The sequence below is a fragment of the Salvia hispanica genome, chromosome 6, assembly GCF_029641045.1.
Source record: "Salvia hispanica isolate PSC_SH4W2 chromosome 6, Shi_PSC_v1, whole genome shotgun sequence".
Lineage (NCBI taxonomy): Eukaryota > Viridiplantae > Streptophyta > Magnoliopsida > Lamiales > Lamiaceae > Salvia > Salvia hispanica.
In genome coordinates, this window is record NC_142697.1 from 28,805,243 (window position 1) to 28,830,296 (window position 25,054).

The 25,054-nt window shown below is 37.4% G+C and overlaps 6 protein-coding genes and 1 pseudogene across 13 annotated transcripts; 4 read left to right on the plus strand and 3 right to left on the minus strand.

The window, feature by feature from the left end:
• Window positions 1–50: 50 nt before the first annotated feature.
• Window positions 51–3,826, minus strand: LOC125207660 (uncharacterized). 3 transcript variants are annotated; one of them, XM_089062074.1, is made up of 11 exons: window positions 3,690–3,826; window positions 3,001–3,066; window positions 2,833–2,900; window positions 2,711–2,744; window positions 2,529–2,598; window positions 2,278–2,335; window positions 1,816–1,944; window positions 1,277–1,368; window positions 791–875; window positions 494–569; window positions 51–416 (listed from the first exon to the last, which is right to left on the minus strand). In XM_089062074.1, exons 1-11 carry the CDS (start codon window positions 3,694–3,696, stop codon window positions 364–366), a joined length of 738 nt encoding a protein of 245 aa, XP_088918200.1. In that variant the 5' UTR covers window positions 3,697–3,826; the 3' UTR covers window positions 51–363. The 3 variants fall into 3 exon arrangements, with proteins under 3 accessions (XP_088918200.1, XP_088918201.1, XP_088918199.1); XM_089062075.1 differs by having other exon boundaries at window positions 494–565; window positions 3,001–3,069; window positions 3,690–3,797; XM_089062073.1 differs by having other exon boundaries at window positions 3,001–3,069; window positions 3,690–3,790.
• A 222-nt stretch (window positions 3,827–4,048) lies between these two features.
• Window positions 4,049–8,051, plus strand: LOC125207658 (uncharacterized protein At1g51745-like). The gene is made up of 3 exons (XM_048107092.2): window positions 4,049–4,878; window positions 5,779–6,680; window positions 6,817–8,051. Exons 1-3 carry the CDS (start codon window positions 4,688–4,690, stop codon window positions 7,866–7,868), a joined length of 2,145 nt encoding a protein of 714 aa, XP_047963049.1. The 5' UTR covers window positions 4,049–4,687; the 3' UTR covers window positions 7,869–8,051.
• A 1,761-nt stretch (window positions 8,052–9,812) lies between these two features.
• Window positions 9,813–14,776, minus strand: LOC125204279 (anoctamin-like protein Os01g0706700). 6 transcript variants are annotated; one of them, XM_048102883.2, is made up of 18 exons: window positions 14,552–14,776; window positions 14,187–14,290; window positions 13,920–14,094; window positions 13,431–13,500; window positions 13,238–13,353; window positions 12,872–12,998; window positions 12,690–12,790; window positions 12,501–12,592; window positions 12,311–12,415; window positions 11,961–12,230; window positions 11,612–11,744; window positions 11,429–11,542; window positions 11,258–11,328; window positions 11,028–11,158; window positions 10,846–10,928; window positions 10,667–10,774; window positions 10,402–10,560; window positions 9,813–10,326 (listed from the first exon to the last, which is right to left on the minus strand). In XM_048102883.2, exons 2-18 carry the CDS (start codon window positions 14,225–14,227, stop codon window positions 10,183–10,185), a joined length of 2,040 nt encoding a protein of 679 aa, XP_047958840.1. In that variant the 5' UTR covers window positions 14,228–14,290; window positions 14,552–14,776; the 3' UTR covers window positions 9,813–10,182. The 6 variants fall into 6 exon arrangements, with proteins under 6 accessions (XP_047958840.1, XP_088916384.1, XP_047958838.1 ...); XM_089060258.1 differs by having other exon boundaries at window positions 14,187–14,427; XM_048102881.2 differs by having other exon boundaries at window positions 14,187–14,462.
• Window positions 14,777–15,720: 944 nt separating this feature from the next.
• LOC125206053 (ESCRT-related protein CHMP1B pseudogene) lies at window positions 15,721–16,555 on the plus strand (annotated as a pseudogene).
• A 91-nt stretch (window positions 16,556–16,646) lies between these two features.
• LOC148923496 (uncharacterized) lies at window positions 16,647–18,331 on the minus strand. Its single transcript, XM_089061509.1, has 4 exons — window positions 18,281–18,331; window positions 18,024–18,197; window positions 17,844–17,950; window positions 16,647–17,784 (listed from the first exon to the last, which is right to left on the minus strand). Exons 1-4 carry the CDS (start codon window positions 18,329–18,331, stop codon window positions 16,962–16,964), a joined length of 1,155 nt encoding a protein of 384 aa, XP_088917635.1. The 3' UTR covers window positions 16,647–16,961.
• A 650-nt stretch (window positions 18,332–18,981) lies between these two features.
• On the plus strand, window positions 18,982–21,450 carry LOC125206509 (uncharacterized). Its single transcript, XM_048105758.1, has 6 exons — window positions 18,982–19,134; window positions 20,245–20,424; window positions 20,556–20,729; window positions 20,805–20,911; window positions 21,000–21,121; window positions 21,218–21,450. The coding sequence occupies exons 1-6, from the start codon at window positions 18,982–18,984 to the stop codon at window positions 21,448–21,450; spliced, it is 969 nt and encodes a 322-aa protein (XP_047961715.1).
• Window positions 21,451–22,616: 1,166 nt separating this feature from the next.
• LOC125206508 (uncharacterized) lies at window positions 22,617–23,483 on the plus strand. The gene is made up of 4 exons (XM_048105757.1): window positions 22,617–22,793; window positions 22,868–23,041; window positions 23,116–23,222; window positions 23,282–23,483. Exons 1-4 carry the CDS (start codon window positions 22,617–22,619, stop codon window positions 23,481–23,483), a joined length of 660 nt encoding a protein of 219 aa, XP_047961714.1.
• Window positions 23,484–25,054: the final 1,571 nt, after the last annotated feature.

The window sequence follows — 25,054 nt, forward strand, 5'->3', positions numbered from 1 at the left end:
AATCTTGAAGCACACACTTATCTCAAGAATCAAGTATAAAGCATTAATACTTGGAACGAAACAAATACTATTGAAATAAGCACCACAATGATACAAATGACATACTTTTGAGGGTTCAAAACTAGTAGGGCCTCTTAAAAGATGTCAATACATAATTCTAGTAACAGAAAAGTCCACTCTCTTCACATACCAAGTCACGTCGTGTAGGCTTTGATCGAGACAAGTATAATTGTGCGGTAGGCCCAGGTTCCATCTCTCGCCAAGGCTAAAAACCATCTGTGTAGATTAGTTGCACATTTAATGAGCTAAAGAAGCAAAGCCTTACATGCCAATCGAACCGTCTTTAGCTTAATTTTGTATCCTTTAAGATTCTGTTTTGTCAGCCAAGTAGTGCTCGATCAAATCATCTTCATCCACTGCACGCGTAAAATGCATGTCAAACCATTTTATAGAGGGATGGGAGATGGGGAGTATGATTAAAAGGATGACTCACCTTCGAAGTCATCATCATCAAAGTCAATATCTTCGTCAATATCTTCATCTTCTTCAGTAGCAGCTGCACCACCTTTCTGGATGCAGCCAATTGATCCAAGAACAACTTGTTATTAATTTAATCTATGCATATGCCAACTAAAATGTATGCTTTACTGGTATTGTCTAGAACAAAAATTGCACACAAATACACTCACAAGTATAAATGTCTTGCATATTTAGATAAATAAAAAAGTTGCATTGTTATATGATGTCTGCAGAATATAGACAAATGTAATGGGCTGGAAGGAGAAAATACCGCAGATGCCCTTCCACTTTCAAACCACTGTCTGCCTGTAAGTCTCTTGTCCTTCGGGGCAGCAAGTGCAGAATCCGGGATTAGCCTAAAATGGTAAAAAGAAGAAAAACATATTTACATAGCACGAATATCCTTCTTTTAGAAGTGACTGCATTAGCAAATTACTAATTCCTCCATCTTAGGTTATCTTGTTATCGAAGTTATAGCCTAAGGCCCCCCCACCAACATCTTGCATCTGTATTTTCCTCTTAGGTGCAAGCATAGTGTACAAAAATACAGCCTATTCACTGGCTCTATTAAATACTCAGCTAAACTAAAATCAAGAGATAATCATGTCTTGGTAGCTTGCCCTAGAAGGCATTCACAGGATTCGAACTCATGATCCAATCATGAGATTGACCATGCCACCAACTAGACCACCAGAGTGGGGTCCCATAATTCATGTTTTCATGGGATTAAAGAGAGGTGTCAGATTATGAAACTCACTTGGCTCTTTCAAGAGCTAATTCTGCTTCAAATTTCTCCCGCCATACCAAAAATGAGTCAACAGTAACAGGTTCTCCATGAGGTATAATAACCTGAAATGAATCAGCACTAAAATATTAAATCAAATGTAGTAAGCAGGAGTGGTTTGATAAAAATTTCCCATGAGATTATTATTTTTCAAATTTTGACAAATTAATGATCCCTATAACAAGAAATCCAACATATCCCTAGTACATCGTTTTTAAATGGTTCAGTAGGCAACACAAGATTATGTAATTTACGTCAATCCTCAAAACTGACACTATCATACTCAAAGAGCACAGAATGAACTGCCAGCTAGTGTAAATCCACTATTTCGACTTGTAGCTCCCTTTTGATGGAAGATGCAAAAATCTTTAGAAAATACAGAATGCATGAGACCACCCTTGCAGTATGGCACGAGGAAGTATGAATCATGAAAAATAATACGGCATGAATGGCACAAGTTTCTGAAAAGAAGCGCTGTTTACAAACACATTTAGCTCAGAAAACAAGAGTACCTCATCTTTAGCTGCCTCATCCTCCCCATCATCATCATCCCCAGCATCTTGGGCAAATCTTTCAGAAAGCCATTCCTTAGCTGACGTGACCAAAGTGTAAACCATTGCCATACCAAGATTTTCTGCCGCCTGTGAAAAAAGCATTATAAAATACCTTGAGGTGCAGCCGTGGGTAAGAGTTAAGACTCAAAAATATATGGAGATCAAGATAGCAGTTTTCATGATTGAACAGAGTAGAAACATTGTCACGTTAAATTCTTGCATTCTCCCAGCACAGGGCTTCCACCTTTACTTTCATATAATCCGTCTAGTCAAGTTCTATGCATAATACTTAAACTCATCCGGTCACTTGTAGCTGAACTGAATGAAACTCCAGAGAGCCATCTTGATACGTAATATTTTGTGATAAAAACATATCATAAACATACATTAAATGATGTTACATGCAAGTTTAGGTCTCACCTCTTGTTCAAGCTTCTCTTTGAGAGCTCTAAGATCTGATGTCTGAATTCCTTTCAAACTGAAAAAATATCATTAAACTCTTCAGATATAGAGAATTTCAACTGAAATTGCTGGAAGTTTTGACAAAGTACGTTGACGTTGAAGGTGTAGACTTAAGTTCTACCAAAATCTGAAATATGATTGGGCATTTACTGCTAAACAAGTGAATCAACACAGACATAAAAAAATCCACAACATCAGATATACGTGACCTTTTGCAATTGAGAAGTGGAGGTTCATCGGGATAGTTTTCTGTGTGTGAGAAAATCAAGGCCAGCCGTACTGCCAAAAAAATGCAGGGAGTGTTTAGATTCTAATGAAAAAGTAATCATTGAGTTATGACCGCTAGCAGATCATCTTAACAAGAACAAAGGTGGCAAGGAAGTTTTAGAACCTGATGGGATATTTGAATCATCTGCCTCATCATCCTGTTGAAATAAAGTAGCAAACAGGACCAAAGCAATGAGCAATACAACTTAAAGGTTGACTCATTAAGGTTAACCAAGAAATGTTTACCTGAGGACAGATGGTTATCTCAAAGCAACGATTTGAAGTGTTCAGACCACTTTCACTTGAATGAATTTCTGGTAGAAGCAATTCACTAGAACTGATTAAGTTATAGGAATTAGGTGACTGGCTTACCCATAACAAAAGGGAAATGAAAAGGACAGCACGAAAAAAGACCTTTAAACTCATCCATAAGGATTGCTTCCAAGGCTTCAATTTCCATGTCCTGCTCCTGCTTATAGTCTGCTAAAAACATTGCCAAAAATTAAACCAGAAATTAGATGTTTTGCAAAAAAAAAAAGTCATAACTAGATGTCCAAACCAAACCACACCAATGCAAATTTAGAGAGTAATAATCATGTTCACAAAACACAAAATCCGAAGCCATTCTTTTGGATGCATTGCTTTAGCTGCAAATATATATACACACATATGCATATATTTTATTCCAACACAAGCACCATAACAGAGTAATAAACAAATTCCATCAAAATCTACCGAAACCAATTCATATTTCCCTATTTGATATTTTCCCCAGCAGTTGCACCAGCTATCCATACCCAACAAATTGGACAAATTCTGAAATTTCGAATTCACAAGAAAGAGAAAACATTCAAAATTGAACATAACGTATCATGTCACTGAGAGAGACAGCTCGCTCCTCAACAAAGAATGGATAGAACTATTAGCTCAAAGCCATCCCAAAACCTCATTGCATGAGGAAAAAGTTGAAACCATGGAAACAAAAACTATTCCCCGTAAAATAGCGAGAAATCAAGGAGTGACTCGGTGCAGAAATCAGGACGAACCCTAACATTCAATCTCCATAAGCAACAAAAGCTCGATTTAATTTCGCCGAACAGTACCTGTCATGGCTCCGTTGATGAATTGCCCTTCCAATTCCTTCAATCGCAGAGAAAAATAGCGAATAAAACTTCACGCACACAAAATTTTTGAGAGAGAGAGATCAAAAAACCCTAATCAGAACAGGGAAGAGGGGAGCGGGACCTACACACACTATCTTTCTAATCTGCTGTGGTCAGCTTCACAGAACCACATACCCAAATTCACCTGAAATCAATCACAGCCGTCCAAAAATATCTTGATGAGACAAATTTCTTGCATGTAAGACAGGTGTAGCGGAATTAATCTACAACTTGCCGTGCCTGATTACACCACTTCTCCTTTTCCTACTTCAAAATTAAAAAATGTAAAAAAGTTTTTATTAGGATTTTCATCAAACACTCTCTCTCTCTCTCCCTCTCTCCATGAGCACTGCTCTGTTTTTATTGTACACAGATACTAAAAAGGTAGCTGGCTGCGATTCCATTTTACAAAACAGCACAAGTATCTCTCTCTCTCTCTCTGCTATTGCATGTTTCATCATCCTTGCTGCCGTCACACACAGAGACACACACTTCTCTCCCTTTTCCAGTTGTTTCTGAGCTTCTACGAAGCTAATTGTTTGATGATAAAATCCGAACCGCTTTGGAAAAGGAACAGCAGAGCTTTCTCTTTGAATGTGAGCTGAAACAGTTAATTGATTCCGGTTTCCCATGAAAACGAGGAAACAAACTTTTTTCCGGCGAATTTCCATCGCCAGATCTAGCGCTCTCTTTCTTCTCCCGATTAGCCTGCGTTGTCGCTGAAACTATTGATCTAATTTTCCCCAAATAGCCCTTTCCAATCATTTCTAGCTTTCAACTAATTTTTGTTTCTGGTTCTGTTTTTATCCCTTCAATGTTCTAGATATTAGAAGTGATTTGGGGTTTGAGATTTTACTTTGAGGGCTTTGTTTGATGGTGTTTTGCTATTTTTTCAATTGGGTTTGAGTTGTGTAATTTTGTTGGGTTTTGGCTTCTGAATGGGGAGCTCCAGCGAGGAGCCTAGTAAGGCCATTGATATATCTGTGGGAGGGTTGGTTTGGGTTCGCCGGAGGAACGGTTCGTGGTGGCCCGGCCGTATTCTCGGCCCCGAAGAACTCCCCGAGGGTTGTGTGCCGACGCCCAGATCAGGGACCCCTGTAAAGCTCCTTGGTAGAGAGGATGCTAGTGTGTAAGTATCAAGTTGAACCCTAATTTATATTTCCTTGATTGGATTATATGATTATATTGAATGCTGATTGTGTGTTCAGTCTCATAAATGGTTCTGATTATGAGGAGAGGTTCTTATTTATATTCCTTGATTGAATTGTATGATATATTGAATGCTGATTGTGTGTTCAGTCACATAAATGGCTGTGATGATAATTGAGTTTCGGTGAAGTGATTTTATATGTGGCTTACTATTTCTGTTGATAATGGTAACCATGAAAGTTCCAAACTTTTATTTGACTGAGAAACAGACTTTTTTCTCCATTTTCTCTAGAAATGGAAAAGAAAGATAATTGGGTTATATATGATGTGGATTTCTCCCATTTGTTATCTTATAAGTGTAGTTGAAGTATATTGTTCATGTGTCAATTCACATTGTTGTCTCTTTGGTTATTTGTTGCTGTATCCACATGTTTTCGGAGGGTATTTAGCTAATGTGTTGTTAGGATTCTTGATTCAGTCACCAAAAGGTAATACTGTTCCTTAATGATTGTTTCACTCTATAATGGAGAAGATTATTTCGTGCTGTGGTAGTAGAGTTTTGGTCCAACAGATACATACGGCACTTTCATTTTATATAGCTTATAGTATTTGATGGTCTGTTGTTAATGTTTTTGTTACTAACCACTAATTAAGAATTTAGAATGGACTATCTGTGCTACAATTTGCATGTCTTATAAAGCACTGATTTTGCATTTCACAAACGCTCTAGTGTGTGCAAGTTCTTACATCAAACTTTTTCTTTGTGTGTTCATCGGCGCCAAAATTTGTTGTTTGCAACTTTTAATCAGAAACTGTAACTATCTTCATGTCTTTCATGCTGATTGTATATTGATCTAAGTTCTTGTCAATTCTCTTGCAGGGATTGGTATAATCTAGAGAAATCAAAACGAGTGAAAGCTTTTCGATGTGGGGAGTATGATGATTGCATTGAGAAAGCTAAGGCATCTGCTTCTCAGCTTTCCAAAAAGGCAGTCAAATATGCTCGAAGAGAAGATGCTATCTTGCACGCACTTGAACTGGAAAGTGCTCGTCTTGGGCAAAGTTTGCCTTCTGAACAAAATTCACAAGCTGGGGAACAACCTCATGCTGAAGAATCACCTTCTTCATCCCATCATGTTGAGGAAGATGTCAATGAGGATTTAAGTATTCCCGGAGATGATCCAGATTCACCCCCAGAACTATCACATTCCGGGGTTTCGTTTGAGGAACCATATCTCGCAGGTGCAATTAAGGAAAAGCGGAAGCGGTGGAGAACTCCAAATGATTCAGACGATGGAAGCGAAGGAGTAAAGCGCATGAAAGGGCTTGAGGACCTGGGGATGGGTGTGTCGTCTTCAACAAGAAGAAAGAGATCTCAGGTTGCACACGTCTCTGAATCCCTGAAAAAGAAAAACCGACGCCGCCCACTCTCAAAAGTTCTGGAATGTACTGAAATGGTATCTGCTCCTGTTGTTCCTGATCAACAGTCTAGTCCTGCTGGGTCAATAGTTCCTGAAGTATCCGAGAGCAAGGTTTCTGAACTAGAATCGAATGAATCAAAGATAAACAACTCTCTTGCAATGAATAACAATTCAGACAGTACTGGAGTTTCGTGCGAGAATGCGATGTCGTTGAGTACACATAGACATGCAGATGCAGATGCTTCCCTTCAATCCAAACCGAAGGAGAATGAAATTTCCAGCATGCTAGGGATTCCAGAGAATGGATCTTCAAACAGGTTGTCCGATGTGCCTCTCGTTGCTGAAGAAAAGCTATCTGCAGGTATAATATATGTGCTTTGTGTATAGCTATTGGTTTTGTTTGTCATTAGATTTATTCAACTACATGCGGATTGGTGACTTATACAACTTCAGCTGTGGATTCTTTGCGTTATCTATGGTTCTTTTTACTTCTGCAGGTTTATCCACAACTGATAACGGTGCATTGCAAAAGGCTCAGGTTGGCGCTGGAGCCCAGTCGAGCCAAAGTAGTCATGTTGAGACAGTGTCTTTGGGAAATGAGGAGCGCAATGAGACGGGTTCTACTAGTTCAGGGACTGTTGATGTTCATGACATCGGCCAGAGGATGGAGAAAGGTACCTCAGAGTGGCAGTTGAAAGGAAAGAGGAATTCTCGTTCGAGGAAAGTGGATGTGGACGATGAGGCTGATACAGAGGTGGCTGGTCTCAGGCGGGATAGCTTTGTAGCCAGCTCTAGTAGGAAAGTAGACCCTAACCGGGTTGGTGGATCTCTCATTTCAGATATGCAGCTCGAAGAATTTCGTGGGTGGAGCCGGAACGCTCCTCATAAAGACTCTCATACAAGAGGATCAACGACTGACCTTTCTGCGCCCCAGAGGCTGCTCCCCTATCGTCAGTCTCGTTCGACGGTTAACCCGAAGTATGACTCTTCCGATTTTTCTCTCAGGCACCATACTGCAGGTTCCGGCTTGTATGATGTCAATGTGGAGGTGAAAACCAGCTTCCGGCAGCAGGGCGTCCCGTATATCTCTCTGATGAGCAAATTACACGGCCAGCCCATCATCGGCCACCCACTGTCGGTCGAGGTATTGGACGATGGCTTTTGTGATGACATACTCGGTGTTTCTGAATGTCACAGCAGCAGCTCTGAGCTGGACGGCAAACTGAGTAACGGCCACTCTTTTCTTCAAAGTGACGACACGGCCTATGATCAGAATCCACGCGGGAGGCCGCCCATCAACCGTCGTTCGGGGACAAAGCGCCCAAAAGCAAGGAGGAGGAACGGGCTCTCGTCGAAGAAGATCAGGACTTTGTCTTCGCTAACTAGTGCTCACAGGCAAAGCCAAGCACAGAAGCAGCCGAGGGCTGGGAAGCTCAAGGCTCCTTCTATAGCATGTGTTCCGTTAAACGTAGTTTTCAGTAGAATAAATGCAGCCTTGAACAGCTCGATGCAGCCTGCGCCTCGTCTTGCTGCAACTTGCGGTGTCTGAAGATCATCGGGCGCGGCTCGGTTGGTCGGAAATGTAGCAATGGGGTTTGTACGATTAAGCTCTATGCATTGGTTTTTAGTGTGGAAATATACAAGGCTTTGGCTGTGTATAGTGTATTGATTAGATTCAGCTTGTAAAAGCATTCAGAATTATGGATTATTAACTGACTTTTTAATTTCTGCATTTCGTTCTGTAAATCATATTCCTCCCTTAAAAATAGCATATTTTTAGCATGTTTTATAGCAACCAATTGATTGATACAATTGAATCAATTAATGTCAATATTATCTTCAAAATTATGTTAACTTGACTGATGATATGAAAACATTAAAGAGGGAATAAGTGGATTGATATTAATGTTTTTTATAAAAAAAAATTTATTCACGTATAATAGTGTTTCGACCATTAAAAAAATAAAAAATATAAAAAAGCCCTCATTTAACTCATGTGTAAATATATAAAATGAGGAATTTTAGGGGTATTTAGGTAAATAATTTATAATTCATGTGTAATCATTTTTAAAGAATCGTAATGATAATCATTCTTAAATAATTCAACAATTGTAGGGATAGAATTAACTAATTTATTTTATTTTCCTATAATAACTAATTTATTTTGTTTTCCTATAATTAATCCATGAATATGGAATTAAATTTAATTAATTATTATAATCTATTCCAAAATGCAAGTGGTAGTTAAATAATTTATAATTCAATTATAATAATTTTTAAAAGAATCGTAATTGTAATCATTTTTAAATAATCATTTGTTGTTTTCATTTACAATTAATCCATGAATATGATTTTAATATAATTCAACTGTGATCATTTTAAAGAATCATAATTATAATCATTTTTAAATAATCATAATTTAACACAAATTTGAATTCCATAATTATAAGGATAGAATTTAACTAATTTATTTTGTTTCCCTATAATTAATTCATAAATATGGTGTTAAATTTAATTAATTATTTCTATAATCTATTGGCATGGGAATAATGGCTTGGCGTGATTTGTGGAAGGAGATCATGGGAAGTTGGAAACCTCCCATATTCTCATTTTTGTTGTTATAAAAGGCAAGAAATTGTAATTAAATTGCACATCAATAAAAGCATTTTCAATTTCCACTCAAGCTCTCTATATTTTAGAGTGTGTTTTAGGAGAGTTATATGCTCGATTCTCGGAGCTCCATCAACTTCATTGATGTCTAGCGGATTTGATATGCTTCTACGTGCTATGAGAAAGTAGTTTTATTTACGTGGACAATATGTTTCTCAAGTCAACTTATAGTTTGGTTTAATTTATTATTTTTATTGTAATTTTCATTCCACTAATTGTTATTTTTTTTCCTTCGATTGTAATAGTTAAAGTACCATCTTTTAATGATTTAAGAATTTTTTCTCGTTATATTTATAAACTTACTTTTACATATGTATAAATGTTTTATAATAATTCTAAACTTTCAATAATTGATAATATATTATTTGCAAATTTACTTCATTTATTATTATATATGTTTACAAGATTAAATTGTTGTATACATATTTATTTATATTATTTCTTTTTTTAGTTCAAATTAGTAAGTAATTAATCTCCGCGCTATGCACGGGAGTTATACTAATTTTATTAGTTTGTGTCTATTAACCAATAACCCCTAAATATAGATTGATACAATTGATGTCAATCTTATTTCAAAATTATGTTAGCCTTGTTGATTTATAAAAATCAACTTTTAAAGGGCCAATTGTTTAACTACAAAGATATAAAAGAGGGATTAAGTTTATCAAAACTAATGTTTTTAGTATGGTTTTTATAATTTTGTTAAGACTAGATTACAACTTTATGTAAGCTCGATTTGGTTCATATTCCTTTGTGTATTGGACTAAAAATTGCCAATGACTAATAAAAATCATGGTTTTACACTTAATCTAGATTAGGAAAATTACAAGAACTAATGTATTTTCTTCAAAAAGTACATATGTACATATTTATACAAACATTTCAAATCATAGGCAAACAACATAGACAGATTCACTATCTTTGGTACATAACACATCTCGTTGCATACAAAATTCTCAAATAACAATCAACATGTTATTTGATTTCTTTCTTCACACCTTGCACTATATTCTTCAACTATCAAGAGCATTAATTTACCCCTCTAATTAACATAAGCTATACTACAAAACAGTCTGTTCCGTGGCACCGGACACTCTGACCTTTTCCGGGCAGATCATCGGATATAGGTAAGAGTCGGATCGTTTGAACGACGAGGTCTCAGAACCGGCTCCGATTCTGGTGTATCTTCCTTCCTAGGCATCCTTTTTGGATTCTTGAGACCTTACTTCCTCGAACCATTTCTCGTCACCGGAAAGGTTTTTCAAGAGTTGTCTAGTACACACCTGTTCCGCTTGACTGGCATTTTTCATCCGAGCGGCTTTCACCCACGCGGGCTCCTGAATTCAAGCAAAAACGAGTTAGCGCAATCAGGAGGGAAAATGCACGTGTAGAAGTAGAAATCATCGGCCTACTTCTGGGACAATGCGAGAAAATCCAAATTTGATAAACAAGAGCGCGTGTTCCATGACTAGGATTGCAGCAAGCCCGGGCGATAATTTCCAGTTCCCTTCGCGGTCGTACATGCACACTAGAAGCGCGCTATTAGTGCAGATCGACATCACTATCAGAAACTGAAAATGGAACACAACCCGAGTTCAGAAATATCACGAGCCGATATAAGATGATAGAAAACGAAACATGTCATGATTCGGGTTGGCCAAGAAAAGAGTACTATACCTGAAAAATATTCAACCACGCCCCAAGCGTTTCTTCAGCGCGAGGTATGGGCCGTCTCATCATAGCAAGCAACTTCAAAGCATCAGCTCTAATTTCTGTGATGTTATTCTGAGAATCAACGCAAAAATAAGAGATCATAAGCAACACTTTCACACAATAAATGCTAAATTAATAACTACCATTGCTGCGAAGGCGAATGCAAGAGGAAATGCACAAGCAAACATCATGATCATTCCGAACTGCAGCACCAACTCGAGAAAATCTGCCAGAAGTTACTCATTTTTTAGTATCCGAAACAACTCAATCAAACTCGGGGATGTTCAAATAACCAGTAACGTAATCTATAGATATCATATATTACCGTCAAAAAGTCCATCTTCGATTTCCTGGCCTATACTTGCGTTATAAGCAGGTTTAAGATATTCCTTCTCGACCCGAGTAAAGGTGCGTGACTTGCCGGTTGACGACCCTTTGTCTCGCTTTACCTTGTTCCTTCAAGTGGTGATATGCAGCTCACTTGTTTCAGATACAAACTCGATTACCTCGGAGGTGGACTAGAAGGCTAGTAAAACATTAAGAAGGCGAATATACCTGACAGCTCTGTATTTCCTGAAGCTGTACGACAAATACGGAATAGAATTTTCCAGTAGATTCTCAATCACCTGAAACACAGTTACCCGGCCAGCACAAGAATAAGAAATCGAAAATGACTAAATAAAGCAAAATTTGCAGAAAGAAATATGCCGATTAATCGATTTTTACCTCGTACATAACCAGACGTTGGATTAGAACTTGCCGGAGAGTTGTTATATTGCGATGCAGTAGAGCATGATAAAATACTCCAATGTACGATTGCATGAAATAGAGGCCAAATACCTGCGTAGGACAAAAATAAGTGTCGAATAGCTTTCAGATGACAAAGACTGTGGCCATCTCTTTATATACCTTGTATACTAAGCTGTTTGTTTTGTTCTCTGGAGTGTCGAATTTTTCGTATTTAATAAGTTTCACGGCGATCTTGCCACCTATTCTTGTGAAGTACTGGATCACGAAGAGGTAAACTGCTGTTAAACCAAACCTGGGGAATAGCAAGAAAGGAGAACGTTAATAATAAAATCTGAATTCGAGGAAATTGGAGACGAGAGGGCACAAAAATTAGGGCAATATGAAAAGAAAATTTACTAATGATCGAGTATTCTTCATTCAACAACCTAAGTTCCTTTTTAATGAGGAACGGAAAATGCCCGGAGTTATAAAATAAAGCAATGAAGAAGCAATTTGATCAAGTGCTTACTTTAGAGCATCTGCTCCAAGAACCTCGTAGAGATGAGCATAAGTTAACTCGAAAGGTAGCTGGAGACATATGATGCTCAGTATAATGAAGGCGTCGTTTCTTACTCTTAGCAGCCAACTAAACCACTCATCCCTCTGGAAATTCGCCTTCTCTTTTATTCTGTCTGCGTTTTGTTTCCTCATGTGTTCCGAGGGAAACCGAGACAAGCTTGGCTCAGTTTTCATAGATCTATATTCGGATTCCGAAGAGTATGAATTATATATCTGCAGCCTGAACCACACAGACAAAGAAGATGTAATACGGGAAAGGAGAGATAATATGATGTCATTCGAGTAATACAGTATACACACCTCGCTGAAACGGCTGCGTTCTTACGTTTCCAGAATTGGAAAAACAGGACAACCCATGATATCAGGGACATGAAGAAAAACGGAAGAACAGCAAACTGCAACGATCTAAATAGAGGGAGAGGATTTGAGCTTCTCGCAGTTGATTTAAGTCGACAGAAGTTCAGAAACAGCACAAAGTTCCAGATTTTACCCGAAATCAAACAACTGCACAGCTAGGCCCATCGATGCCGGAAAAAGTAACCACCTAGTGTACATTCCAAGGAACGTAAAATAGGTGGCGATCTGCACGATATTCATTCCTTATTATAAATTCTGATAGAACGGGCCTCTTTGTATGATAAAGCAAAGTTATGTTCAACTACTGGGAATTAGCATTTACCTTCATCCCGTAATATGCACATATATCATCGATTGGCTGTTGCGTGACGTCTGACCAGTTCATCGCCCAACTCCTTAGAAGTTGCTTCCGCTTTTTTTCATCTAGGAAGAACATGGATAACAGTTGTTTGCAATATCTGAAATGTTTTCGAACAACTATAAACACATAAGATATAATAGTACCATGCAATGGGAATACTTCTTTGACGATGCCCATTGCCTCTAATTTCCGGACTAGAGATTCACCCGGTTTCCAGTGTTCCTCTTTAGTGTCAGATCTCAGCACCACAGCCGACTCTCCGGTGTTCACCTGCCACATTCTGCTTTAATCAGCATAGAATTGGAAGGAGATCGCAACTAGATTGAATCGATTTACATCAGAATTCAACCCTCTAACTTTTAGAACGAAAGGGGAAGGAGCTCAACGGAACTATCACAGTAGAGGCAAACCACGCGGAATTACTATATGAACAATAGATAACCCCTTCACGGAGTTACAGTAACATTGATTTAAATGAGTTTTAAGTAGATAAGGCATGTGTGACTTACAATCCCATATATTATGTGATTGTAGCAATGGAATCGTTCGCACCAACTGAACAAGGAGCCATCTGGTAGCTTAATGAAAGCTGCAGCCTCCTCCCATTCAAATGGAAGATCCATCCCTGAAGGCAGCAAGGGTCATTGCAGCAATAAAAGCCACAGGATATATGCTAAAATGAGAGCTAATCGAATCAATCACCTATACAAGTAGGCTTTCTGAACTGCAACGCAGCAGCAGCCCTTCCAATGACATCATCCGAAGTTGCCAACTGCAAACCAGTGCAAAATCAACCTTGTTTCGTATCACATGCAATTTTCGCAGACAATCACAAAGCCAAGAACTCCCAACTTATGCAGCTGTTTTTAATCAAAACATGCAAGTTTCGCAGACAATCACAAAGCCAAGAACTCCCAACTTATACAAATCAACAATGCAGCAAACTTTGGCAAATGCTATATCTACATTTCCAGACAAGAAATACTCATAAATCAAGCAAAATATGACTAATTAAGAACTACAAACTTATATAAATCAACAATGCAGCAAAAATTGACAAAAATCATCAACATTTCCTGACATGCAATACTCATAAATCAGGCAAAATGCGAGCAAGTCATACAATAGCTAATGAAAAGATTGAAACTTGGCAAGTCATACATTTATAATAAAAGCTTACAAAAATATTACCTTGAGGAATTCATTTTGAAGGCCAACATCTCTTTCAACGATGAACCCTCTTTGCCTGAGCTCTTCAACAAGAATATCAACACAATCAGCTCCCTCTCTCTCATTCTCATCCCCTCTGTTCTCACCCCATTTGGGAACCACCAGTGCTATCTCAAACAAACACCCTTCTTCTTCCCTATCAGTGTCGGTCATTTCAAACACCCCAACCAAGAAAAAAGCAGCACCTCTGAATAAAAATATTAAATTCCCTTCAATAAATCAACATACAAGCAAAAGGGGGGGCCCTCTTTCTCCTCCTTCCCTCTCATAACTACACATACTCCCTCCTCAAGAAATGTCAAAACCTACACGAATCTTGAGCAGCAGGCCTCCTTGTTTTTGTCAAAAACAGAAGAGATGAACAATGAGAAAAAAATGGGAAACAAACAGAAACCAGGTGTCTGTGCTACCGGAAACCAAGAAAATAGGTGTACTTGTAATAGACACACGAGCTCAGGGAGGGACAGGCCTACACGTGGCAATCAAGACTGCTAATTTTTGCCTCTATTAGGAAAATTAATGAAACCCAAATAACCAATTTGAGGGAAAGCTAACAATGCAAAAAGGGGGAGAATTGGATTTCAACACCATACCTCTTTCTGCCTCAGTATTGCAGAATGTGAGAATGGCAATGGAAAAATGAAACTTTTGGAGTAAAAAAATGTTCTTTTACAAGTGGCCCTTTTCGCATCTCGATCCATGCAACTGAAGGCATAATTTATGTTCAACCATTAAATTTGAGAATACGAATGTTATCAAGACGCCGCCTTTTTTTCATATAACCCTTTTTCAAAGATCGTTTTTTTAATTTTGGAGTCTTTCCTAATTTTCAAGAAGCTAAAATTATGGTATATTCCGAATCATTCAGAAATCAGATTTATGAAGGTAAGGCGAAAAAAAAAAATGAATGTGTCCTAGATTTCACGATTCAAAATTTCAAATTTTTGGTCCAAGCTTTGTTTTTTTCTGGTATTACTATTCAAATAATCCTACTTTTGTTAATCATTTGGAATTTGGATTATGTGGGATGAAATAATGATATGTTACGAGTCAAATCAAAGATTGAAAAATTTTGATGGCAAAAAATGATAAAATTAAAATTTAAAAGCTGGCTAGGGATGATAGAAGAAGTAATCTCAAATATACACATAATGAGGTTCATCTATACATTAGGTTATGCGTAGGTTAATAGAGTGATGTTGCTAATAATGTAGCAATGTGGTAATATGATGAAAAAAGCTGCTACATTAACATCAAAATTTAATGGAAATTAATATCCAATTAAATCGTGCGAAATTTAGTTGCACGCATCGTTTTATTGATTAATAATACCGCTATATACCACCGTCATTTTATTACTAATTCAAATCAGAAATGAAATAGTATTGCAAAAAGAATGTATTTACTCCATCCTATTTTTTAAAATATTTATTTTCAAAGTTATTTAGAATAATTTTACTTTGTCAATAATAAAGATGCACTAAAAATTCTTAAAAAGTAATGGACGCGGAGTATTTATTTGGCCGAGTAATTAGAAATAATTTGACACGCGTAAATAGGAAACAACTCACCAATTCAAATTTCAAAACACGCAGTTAGCCGACAATCCATCCAATCAGAGCGCAAAATTCCAAGCCCCGACCCATTTCATCATAATCCGGATCCAACATATCCCCCTAATTGGATGAGAAAATATCTTCCTCTGCATCCGTCGCACCAGATCACAACACCAAAAGCGAAGAAAATTTAAAGGAACCCCAGATTCTCCCCCAAAATTCAGAAATCCATCGATTCAAATCCCTAATTTTTTCAAATCATCTCTCTAGAAATCGCGATGGGCAACGCCGAGAAGCTGATGCAGCAGATCATGGAGCTGAAATTCACGTCGAAGAGCCTGCAGCGGCAGGCGCGGAAGTGCGAGAAGGAGGAGAAGGCGGAGAAATTGAAGGTGAAGAAGGCGATCGAGAAGGGAAACATGGACGGCGCCCGGATCTACGCCGAGAACTCCATCCGCAAGCGCAACGAGCAGATGAATTACCTCCGCCTCTCCTCCCGCCTCGACGCCGTCGTCGCCCGCCTCGACACGCAGGCGAAGATGACCTCCATCAGCAAGTCCATGGGCAGCATCGTCAAATCGCTCGAGTCAACCCTCGCCACCGGAAACCTGCAGAAGATGTCGGAGACGATGGATCAGTTCGAGCGCCAGTTCGTCAACATGGAGGTGCAGGCCGAATTTATGGAGAGCTCCATGGCCGGCAGCACCTCGCTCTCCACCCCCGAGGGCGACGTCAACAGCCTTATGCAGCAGGTCGCCGACGACTACGGCCTTGAGGTGTCCGTCGGCCTCCCCCAGCCAGCTGCGCACGCTGTCACCGTCAAAAACAGCGAGAAGGTCGACGAGGACGATCTCACCAGGCGCCTCGCCGAGCTTAAGGCGCGCGGCTAGGGTTTTGAGCTGGTTTGGGGATTATTTCGATGTTTATATACAATCAATGCTGGATTTCTCAAAATTATCTCATATAATGTGTATAATTTTCAAGTGACAATGCGTTTCTGTTGTGTGTTTTTGTTCTAATCAAATTTCTGTTGCTGATTTATCAATGGCTGATGATTGATTTGATATAATGTGTATAACTTGATCATCTGCCTTTTTAAAAATTTGTTTTTTGGCTGTGAGATTGTGGGTGATGTGAAAAGATTTTCCAGATTTTGATAAACTAGGAATTTATTGATTTTGATTGATGACTTGGGGAAAAAAATGGTTTCTTTTAACAATATTGATGCAGGTTTGAATTCTGTTCTGATGCATTGATGAATTTGATAACTTGATTGAATATGCTTTTTCAAAAGTCCAACATTGGCTCTTGATTTATTTTTTGGCTTTGAGATTGATGAAGGCCAAAAACAGAAAACAAAAGATCTTGAAAAAAGAATCAAACTTGGAACCAGTTTTTGTTCCTGTAATGTTTGTACAATTCTTCTTTATCTATTAAGAAACCACAACTACTTTTCATGGCTTGATGGTGAAGGAGAAGTAGATGAAGCTTCATTACCACCTTCAACTGGCTCATTGCAATGATCTTCCTGTCTTAGCATATGAAATAGTTGGAGCGCCGACCATGCGAAATTATCACACGTTGCATTTGCCTCCATTATTGTTGCCTCAGCCAAGGCCTGCTCACCAGCATCTGCACCATTTTGCACCAAATCTTGAGCTTCAATTAGGCCATGATGGAATTTTGGTCGGCAGCTAATCGGAGGAGGAATGAAGGGGACAAACGTATCATTGCGTTCATATGTTGAGGAGTTCTGACTTGATGATTGGTCGGCATATGTTGAGGCAGGAACAACAACAGGGTTCGGACTCGATTGGCACACATATGTTGGCTCACTGTGTTGATAAAGTAGTTGATCAGGTATGACAAGAGGGTGGTTCTGTCTTGATGATTCGACAAATGTTGAGGCAGGAACAGCAACGGGGCTCTGACTCGATGAGGCCACAATTGTTGGCTTACTGTTGATAGCCATATCATTGTATTGGTAAAGTCGTTGATCAAGATCATGACGGTGGTTCTGTCTTGATGAATCGACAAATGTTGCCTCGTTGATTTGATTCCCCTTGACACCATTGCTTGATGCTGGATCAGGAGACACAGATGAAGCTTCATTTGTGGAGAGCTGCGGTTGTGGGTTCTGATGCAAGGGAAAAACAGATTCATTAGTCGGGAAGGGCATGCGACTGAGCTCAGCCAGACGCCCATCGCTCATCAGAAGCTTCTCGTAGTGCTTATCAAGCGCTCCAGGAGGGAACGTAGCTTCATGCTTCCTGTTATATTCAATCCATTAGTGAAATGAAATACGAGATTGAAATATGTAAACACATACCTGCAAAGTTGGGCTTGGCCATTAGTGAAATCATCAGCCGGCTCCCATTTAGTTTGTTTTCGCGGCTGAGGAGAGATTTCGCGGAAGAAGAGAGGAGGCTTAGCCAACTGCATAGTACTTTACCAGTCATGTTCAAGCCATCACAAAGCTAATAAAGATGATATATGCGGAAAATGAGACCTCAACTCGAAGACATCCGGATTGATTAGGGATCATAACAGCCTCAATAGCAGTGATATCAGACAAACAAACTTCCATTTTGGTCTTCAAAGGCCCATTGAGAAACTCCCACACCAACTTCTTCATGCCATAGTAGAATTTGGCAGTCAAGTCTCCTTTGAGGTTAGAATCCCTCTACCAAGAACAAATGATATTTTATATTCCAAAATCATAGATTGAAGACATGTTGTGTTAGTGTGTAATACATACATATATACCTTCCAGTTTCCTACAATGAAGGTAGTGATTGGGGATTTGGAAGCCGCCATCTTAACCTTATGATGGTGAGATTCTGCAGACCGAGACCTCGGAGGAAGCTTCGAGTTAATCTCCTACAAACATCTTAGTTAGTCGCGCGCGCACAGTACATAAACTGCAAACAATACACTCACTCACACAAACAACTGAAAATATATGGAACAATGATGGAAATTTGGTTTATCTATATTTATGTTACCAAACAAACAATTTGAAATTAGAATGATCAGTTACTGAATTATATCAAATAAAACATCTGAAATGGAATTAGACTTCTCAATTCCAGTCACAATTTCAATTCCAATTCAAACTAACACTTGAAGAAATGGCTATCCTAATTCGATTTTCGACCGTGAGTTTCAAAAGGGTGTGAAATCATAGGCAAGAAAACACATAACATAAATTCCTTTTTCTCCCTTTCCATTCAAGATAAAACCCTGATTAATCCAACTCCAAATTCAAGTAATGATGGAGATAGAACTACAACATATCCACAACATATTCAGATCTATCAAAATCGGAAAATCCCCTAAAAATCATGATTCATTCACCTGAAATCACACACACGCACACACGAGAGAGAGAGAGAGAGGAACCTCCAAAGTAAAGGGACATTTAGTGCATTGAGAGTCATCCTCCTCCATGTTGAATTGACGATTGTATGCTTAAATTGGTGATCGATCAGCTCGTGAAGGAGAAGAAAGGCGAAGGAGAGCTTTGGGCTACCAGATTCTTGAATCTTGAGAGAGAGAAAGATAAGCACAAGGGCGTATCTTATCTGGATTGTGAGAGGATGATAAGTAGGCCTACTTATGTATACACTTATCGCCATTTTAATGATGGCGGGAAATATTTATTTAGTTCGTGAGTTCCACAACTAATTTTACTTTATACTAGTTCTTTTTAATTTCATATATAATAACTTAACTACAAATATGATTTTTATTAAAATAAAAGTTACACAGTTAAAATAAAGTAAAATTAGAAGAATATCAAAGTTAGTTATATAATCTACTTATTTTAATTAAATAGAAAAGTAGTAAGTAAATGTCAAAACGTGTTTTGAAGATTCTATTTTATAGAAGGAAAAAAAATCAAAACTAATTAAAATCAAATCATGCTTGCATCATATATTACTATAGAAAATATTCCTATTATTAACTCTTATTTAGATAAGTTTTATCCTTGTCATGATAATATTTTCCGCGGATAATATTTTCCGACGTCATTACAAAGGGTGATTAGTTTACTTATAAAAGTGAGCTACTTATTTATCCTCTTTTACTACGGTTATGAATCTCTTTTCTCTTTCTCCCTCTCTCTCAAAAATCTAGTAACCCAAAGGTCAAATCGATCACCAATTTACGCATACAATCGCAAACTTCGTATGGACGACTCTCAACGCACTTGTCTCCTTAATAATCTGATGGTTTCTCTCTCTCTAATCTCTCTCTATATTTATATATGTAATATATATATACACACGCGCGAGTGTGTGTGAGTTTAGGGGAATGAATCATTATTTTTCAATAGCTATCTCCCTGAATTTGAAGTTGATAAAGGAATTTATATAATGTGTGATTTACAACTGTTGTTTGAATTTGATTTTTGGGTTAGTCTAGTACCATAAAATTGGAATTGTGATAGCGTTGGAATTGAATTAACAGTGAATTCTAATTCAATTTCTTGTTCTGTTAATTTAAGTACTTAACACTTCATCCATCCCTTAAAGATAGCAATTTTAGGGGCGACACGAGTAATTTTAATGCGAAAGAGTTATTAGTGGATAATTATATCCACATCATTTATTAGTGACTATTTCATGGTACGAATTAAATAGGAAAAGAAGCTTAATTTTTTTGTTTAATAAGCTAAAAAACCATCCAAATTTTTACACTGACTTATAATTGGTGTTTGTTTATAGGACCCAAACTTGCTGCCCCTTGGATTGCGAATGGTGAGAAGCGACTCTTTGCTCAATTTGCCGCGATCAATAGAAGAAGACAATGTGCATATTGTGGGATCTCACCATGATAAGGCTAAGATGAAGCCTACCATACCTTCATATTTCCCCATCAACACATTTACTGTAGGAAACTGGAAGGTATATACTACACTTTCTGTTCCATAGCAGTAGAATCATTTTGCCATTTTGGTACGTTTCATAATAGTGAAGTCATTTCCTTTTTTATCAACTTTGATTTCGAATCCAAAAAATCTCTGTGTTCTTGGCAGAGGGAGTCCAGCCGCCAAGGCGACATGACCGCCAAAGTCTACTATGGCAAGAAGAAGTTGGTGTGGGAGTTTCTTGATGGGCCACTGAAGAGCAAAATGGAAGTTTCTTGGTCTGATATCACTGCTATCGAGGCTGCTACGAACCCTAATCAACCAGGATTTCTTCGAGTTGAGGTCTCATTTTCGGCATATATTCATCTATATTAGCTTTGTGATGAATTGAATATGACTAGTTGAACTAATGTGCAGTTGGCGAACCCTCCTTTCTTTTTCCGAGAAATCCCACCTCAGCCCAAAATGCATTGTACTTGGGAACCGGCTGGTGATTTCACCGGTGGACAAGCCAAAGTCTGCAAGTATATATATATATACATACATATTTCAATCTCGTATTTCATTCCCTAATCAGCGCATATGTTTATTAAGATTGAATAAATATAACAGGAGATATGAAGCTACTTTCCCTCCCGGGGCACTTGATAAACAATACGAGAAGCTTCTGCTAAACGATATGCGTTTAGCTCAGCTCAGCCGCAAGCTAACTTCTACCGTCATAGCATCAAATGGTATAGTAACTAACTAACTATCTATATATGAGTAGTTTTTAGCCATTTCTACTCATATTAATTATACCAATCCCAAATATATATATTCTCTTGTAGCACCAAGCTATGTTGTGGGCTCATCAAGTCAAAACCCTATAGTTATTTCGGATCAGCAGCTTTATGAATACGACGATATGGCTGTCGACAATGAGCCAACATTTTCCGGCTTATCATCAAGTGATCAGAACCTCTATGTTGTTCCTCCGAGTAGCTGGCCACCAATATTCCAACACGACACGAGTGAAACACAATATTTGATGCAAAATGGGAATGATTTCGATTGGGAATGAAGCAAGGCCATGAAGAGTTGCATATATTACTGAAATAGGTGTAGCAATTGTGATCAAGTTTGACATTCTTTAGTGTTATGGATGAATATACTAACTAGGAGTAGTTATGTAGACTTAGAATTTTAATTATGGAACTTTATTAATTATAATTGTTTATTTTAATGAAAATCATATTTTCTATCATATACATAAGGGCATTGGATATTTGGATTCAAAGAGTATTATATTCTTAATAGTAATAATTTTATTACTAACTTTTATTTCGATAAGGCACTTTCTCCAATTAATCTTAATTAAGCTTCCATTATTTATTTAATTGAAACGATTAAACGAAATCTAATTAAAATAATGAATGATTCATAACAGTAGAAGTTAATATAGTCTCTTAAAGAACTTAAAAAATATTTCCCGCCATGATTACACGGGCGATAAGTGCATATATAAGTAGAACTACTTATCATCCTCTCACAATCCAGATAAGATACGCCCCTTCACTTATCTTTCTCTCTCTCAAGATTCAAGAATCTGTTAACCCAAACCTCTCCTTCGCCTTTCTTCTACTTCACGAGCTCATCGATCACCAATTCAGCATGGACGAGGAGGACGACTCTCAATGCACTAAATGTCCCTATACTTTGGAGGTTTCTCTCTCTCTCTCTCTCTCTCTAGTGTGTGTGTCTGTGTGTGTGAGTTCAGGTGAATGAATCATGATTTTTAAGGTTTTTCCGATTTGATTTCTGAATATGTTGTGGATATGTTGTAATTCTATCTCCATTTTATTGGAATTTAGAGTTGGATTAATCAGGGTTAAATCTTGAATAGAAAGGGAAAAGAGGAATTGTTGTATGTGCTTTCTTGCCTATGATTTCACACCCTTTTATGATAGCCATTTCTCCGAGTGTTTTTTAACTGAAATTTGGAATTGTGATTGGAGTTGAGAATTCTATTTCAATGTCAAATAGTCTAGTATTTGTTAACATTAAGTAATTGATTATTCTAATTTCAAATTGTTTGTTTGATAAGCTAAATGTTGACAAACCAAATTTTAACATTATATTGATTTTAATGAATGTGTCTCTACATTATTATTCAATATAATTTCAGTGTTGTATTGTTCGTATTTTATGTATTGTGCGCACGACTAACTAAGATACTTGTAGGAGATAATGTCGAAGCCTCCTTTGGGATTCCGATCGGTAGCTACCGAGCCTTTTCGCAAATTGGTGGAATCCACACTCTCAAAATCAGCAGCAGACAATGTAGGTGTGAGATCTCAAAATAATAAGGATAATTTGAAGGCTTCCAATTTCCCAATCACTACCTTCACTGTAGGAAACTGGAAGGTATATTTACACACTAATACAACATTTCTTCAATCCATGATTTTGGAATATAAAAAATCATCTGTTCTTGGCAGATGTATTCTAACCTCGAAGGCGACTTGACTGCCAAAATATACTATGCCAGGAAGAAGTTGGTGTGGGAGTTTCTAAATGGGCCTTTGAAGAGCAAAATGGAAGTTTGTTGGTCTGATATCACTGCTATTGAGGCGGTTATGAACCCTAATCAACCCGGATGTCTTCGAATTGAGGTCTCATTTTCCGCATATATCATCTTTATTAGCTTTGTGATGGCTTGAATATGACTAGTTAAAGTACTATGCAGTTGGCTAAGCCTCCTCTCTTCTTCCGAGAAATCCCTCCTCAGCCGCGAAAACAAACTAAATGGGAGCCGGCTGATGATTTCACTAACGGCCAAGCCCAAATTTGCCGGTATGTGTTTACATATTTCAATCTCGTATTTCATTTCACTTACGGATTGAATATAACAGGAAGCATGAAGCTACGTTCCCTCCTGGGGCACTTGATAAGCACTATGAGAAGCTTCTGATGAGCGATGGGCGTCTGGCTGAGCTCAGTCGCAGGCCCTTCCCGACCGATGAATCTGTTTTTCCCTTGCAACAGACCCCACAACAGCAGCTCTCCACAAATGAAGCTTCATCTGTTTCTCCTGATCCACCATCAAAGCCATGAAGAGTTGTTGTGCTTTCTTATGAATGGTGAATAATATTGGAACAAACAAAACAGGAACTAAAACTGGTTCCATGTTTGATTCTTTTTAAATCTTGTTTCAAGTTTGAAGATCCTTTGTTTTTGTCAATTTAATTCCTTATGGCTTTTACATGAAGATGTCCTCAGAGAAAAGTTTGTCATAAAGAAAATCCTATCTATCTATACATATATAAAGAGGGAGTTTTAGTGTTATTTACAAAACTGCCATTTTAATTTAAAAAATAAAAATTTAATAGAATTGGTTTTTGTTAATAAATTTGTCCATCTTAATTTGCCGTTTCAGAAAATTATCATAATCTTAATTAGGCTAATGTTACATTATTTAAAAGGTCAATTTAATCAATCGACATTATTTGAAACGTCTAAACAATTACTACAATTGATTTAAGTTTTAATAGTGGACATACTAAAAGTCACTCTGGGAAGAATACCAAAAGCTATAAAGATCTTCTATAAATTCCAATGTAATTGTGACAAATTCACCAAGCCGATCGAGGAGGTCAGCACAGAAGCCAAGCTTTGTTTATTTGAGTGCTACAATAGCAGTGTGAAGGAAGCATAGATGAAGGAGGAAGAGAGAAAAGGGAGAGAATGTAGGGGCGCTGATTTCTTAATATTCTAACCCTAGAGATTGTATTTATATCATTAGGTTGTTGGTTGTTGGAGGAGAAATGAACAAATAAGTTTCTTGCAGCTTAATTATTTTTGTTTTTTAGTTTTCAACATCATAATGATTAATGAGTTTTATCTTATACTGTAGATGATTAAAAATTGCGTTGACGATAGTTTTTTTGTATTATGTATTTTAGGTACAAAATTGCAGGAGTATATTATTGATGGATTAGTGATTAACTTAAAAGTAAAGATATATTTAGCCATCAGTTAATTAAAAGCAAAATAATACTATATTTTTTATGTGTTTACAATTTGTGTTAGGTATCCAAAATATTTTAATTAATATCCATGAGTGTATTTACTATATAAGTGATTTTTCCCGTGCATAATTATTTTTAATGTCATATGGAGTACTACTCCCTCCGTCCCAAGGTATTAGATCAACTTTTCTTTTTGGGATGTCCCAACATATTAGACTAATTTCCTTTTTTAGTAAAAACATCTATCTTATTTTATTCTCCACCTACTTTTCTCTCTCTTCTCTCCCCTACTTTTTCACTCTCTCATACTTTACTCTCTCCACTTTAACTATTTAAATATCAATTCCTTAAATCATGTGCCCAAAAGAAATGAGTCTAATACTCCGGGACGGAGGGAGTACTACATTTTGGAATAAATACAATGTGTCATGTATATCATTGTTTTTTAATTTATTTAATTAATTTATAATTTTAATTATTGTTTGGAAAAATTAACAAAAATGCCATTGTTGTTAATTTAAATGCATATTATAACTTTTAATCACAATTAAGTTATAGCTAATAGAGTTATAAGGAAATGGAAGCTAATGGGGTTGCAACAAAGAAATGGAAAGCCAAAAGACTCAACGATCCCATAAACTATAATAATTGGTGGAT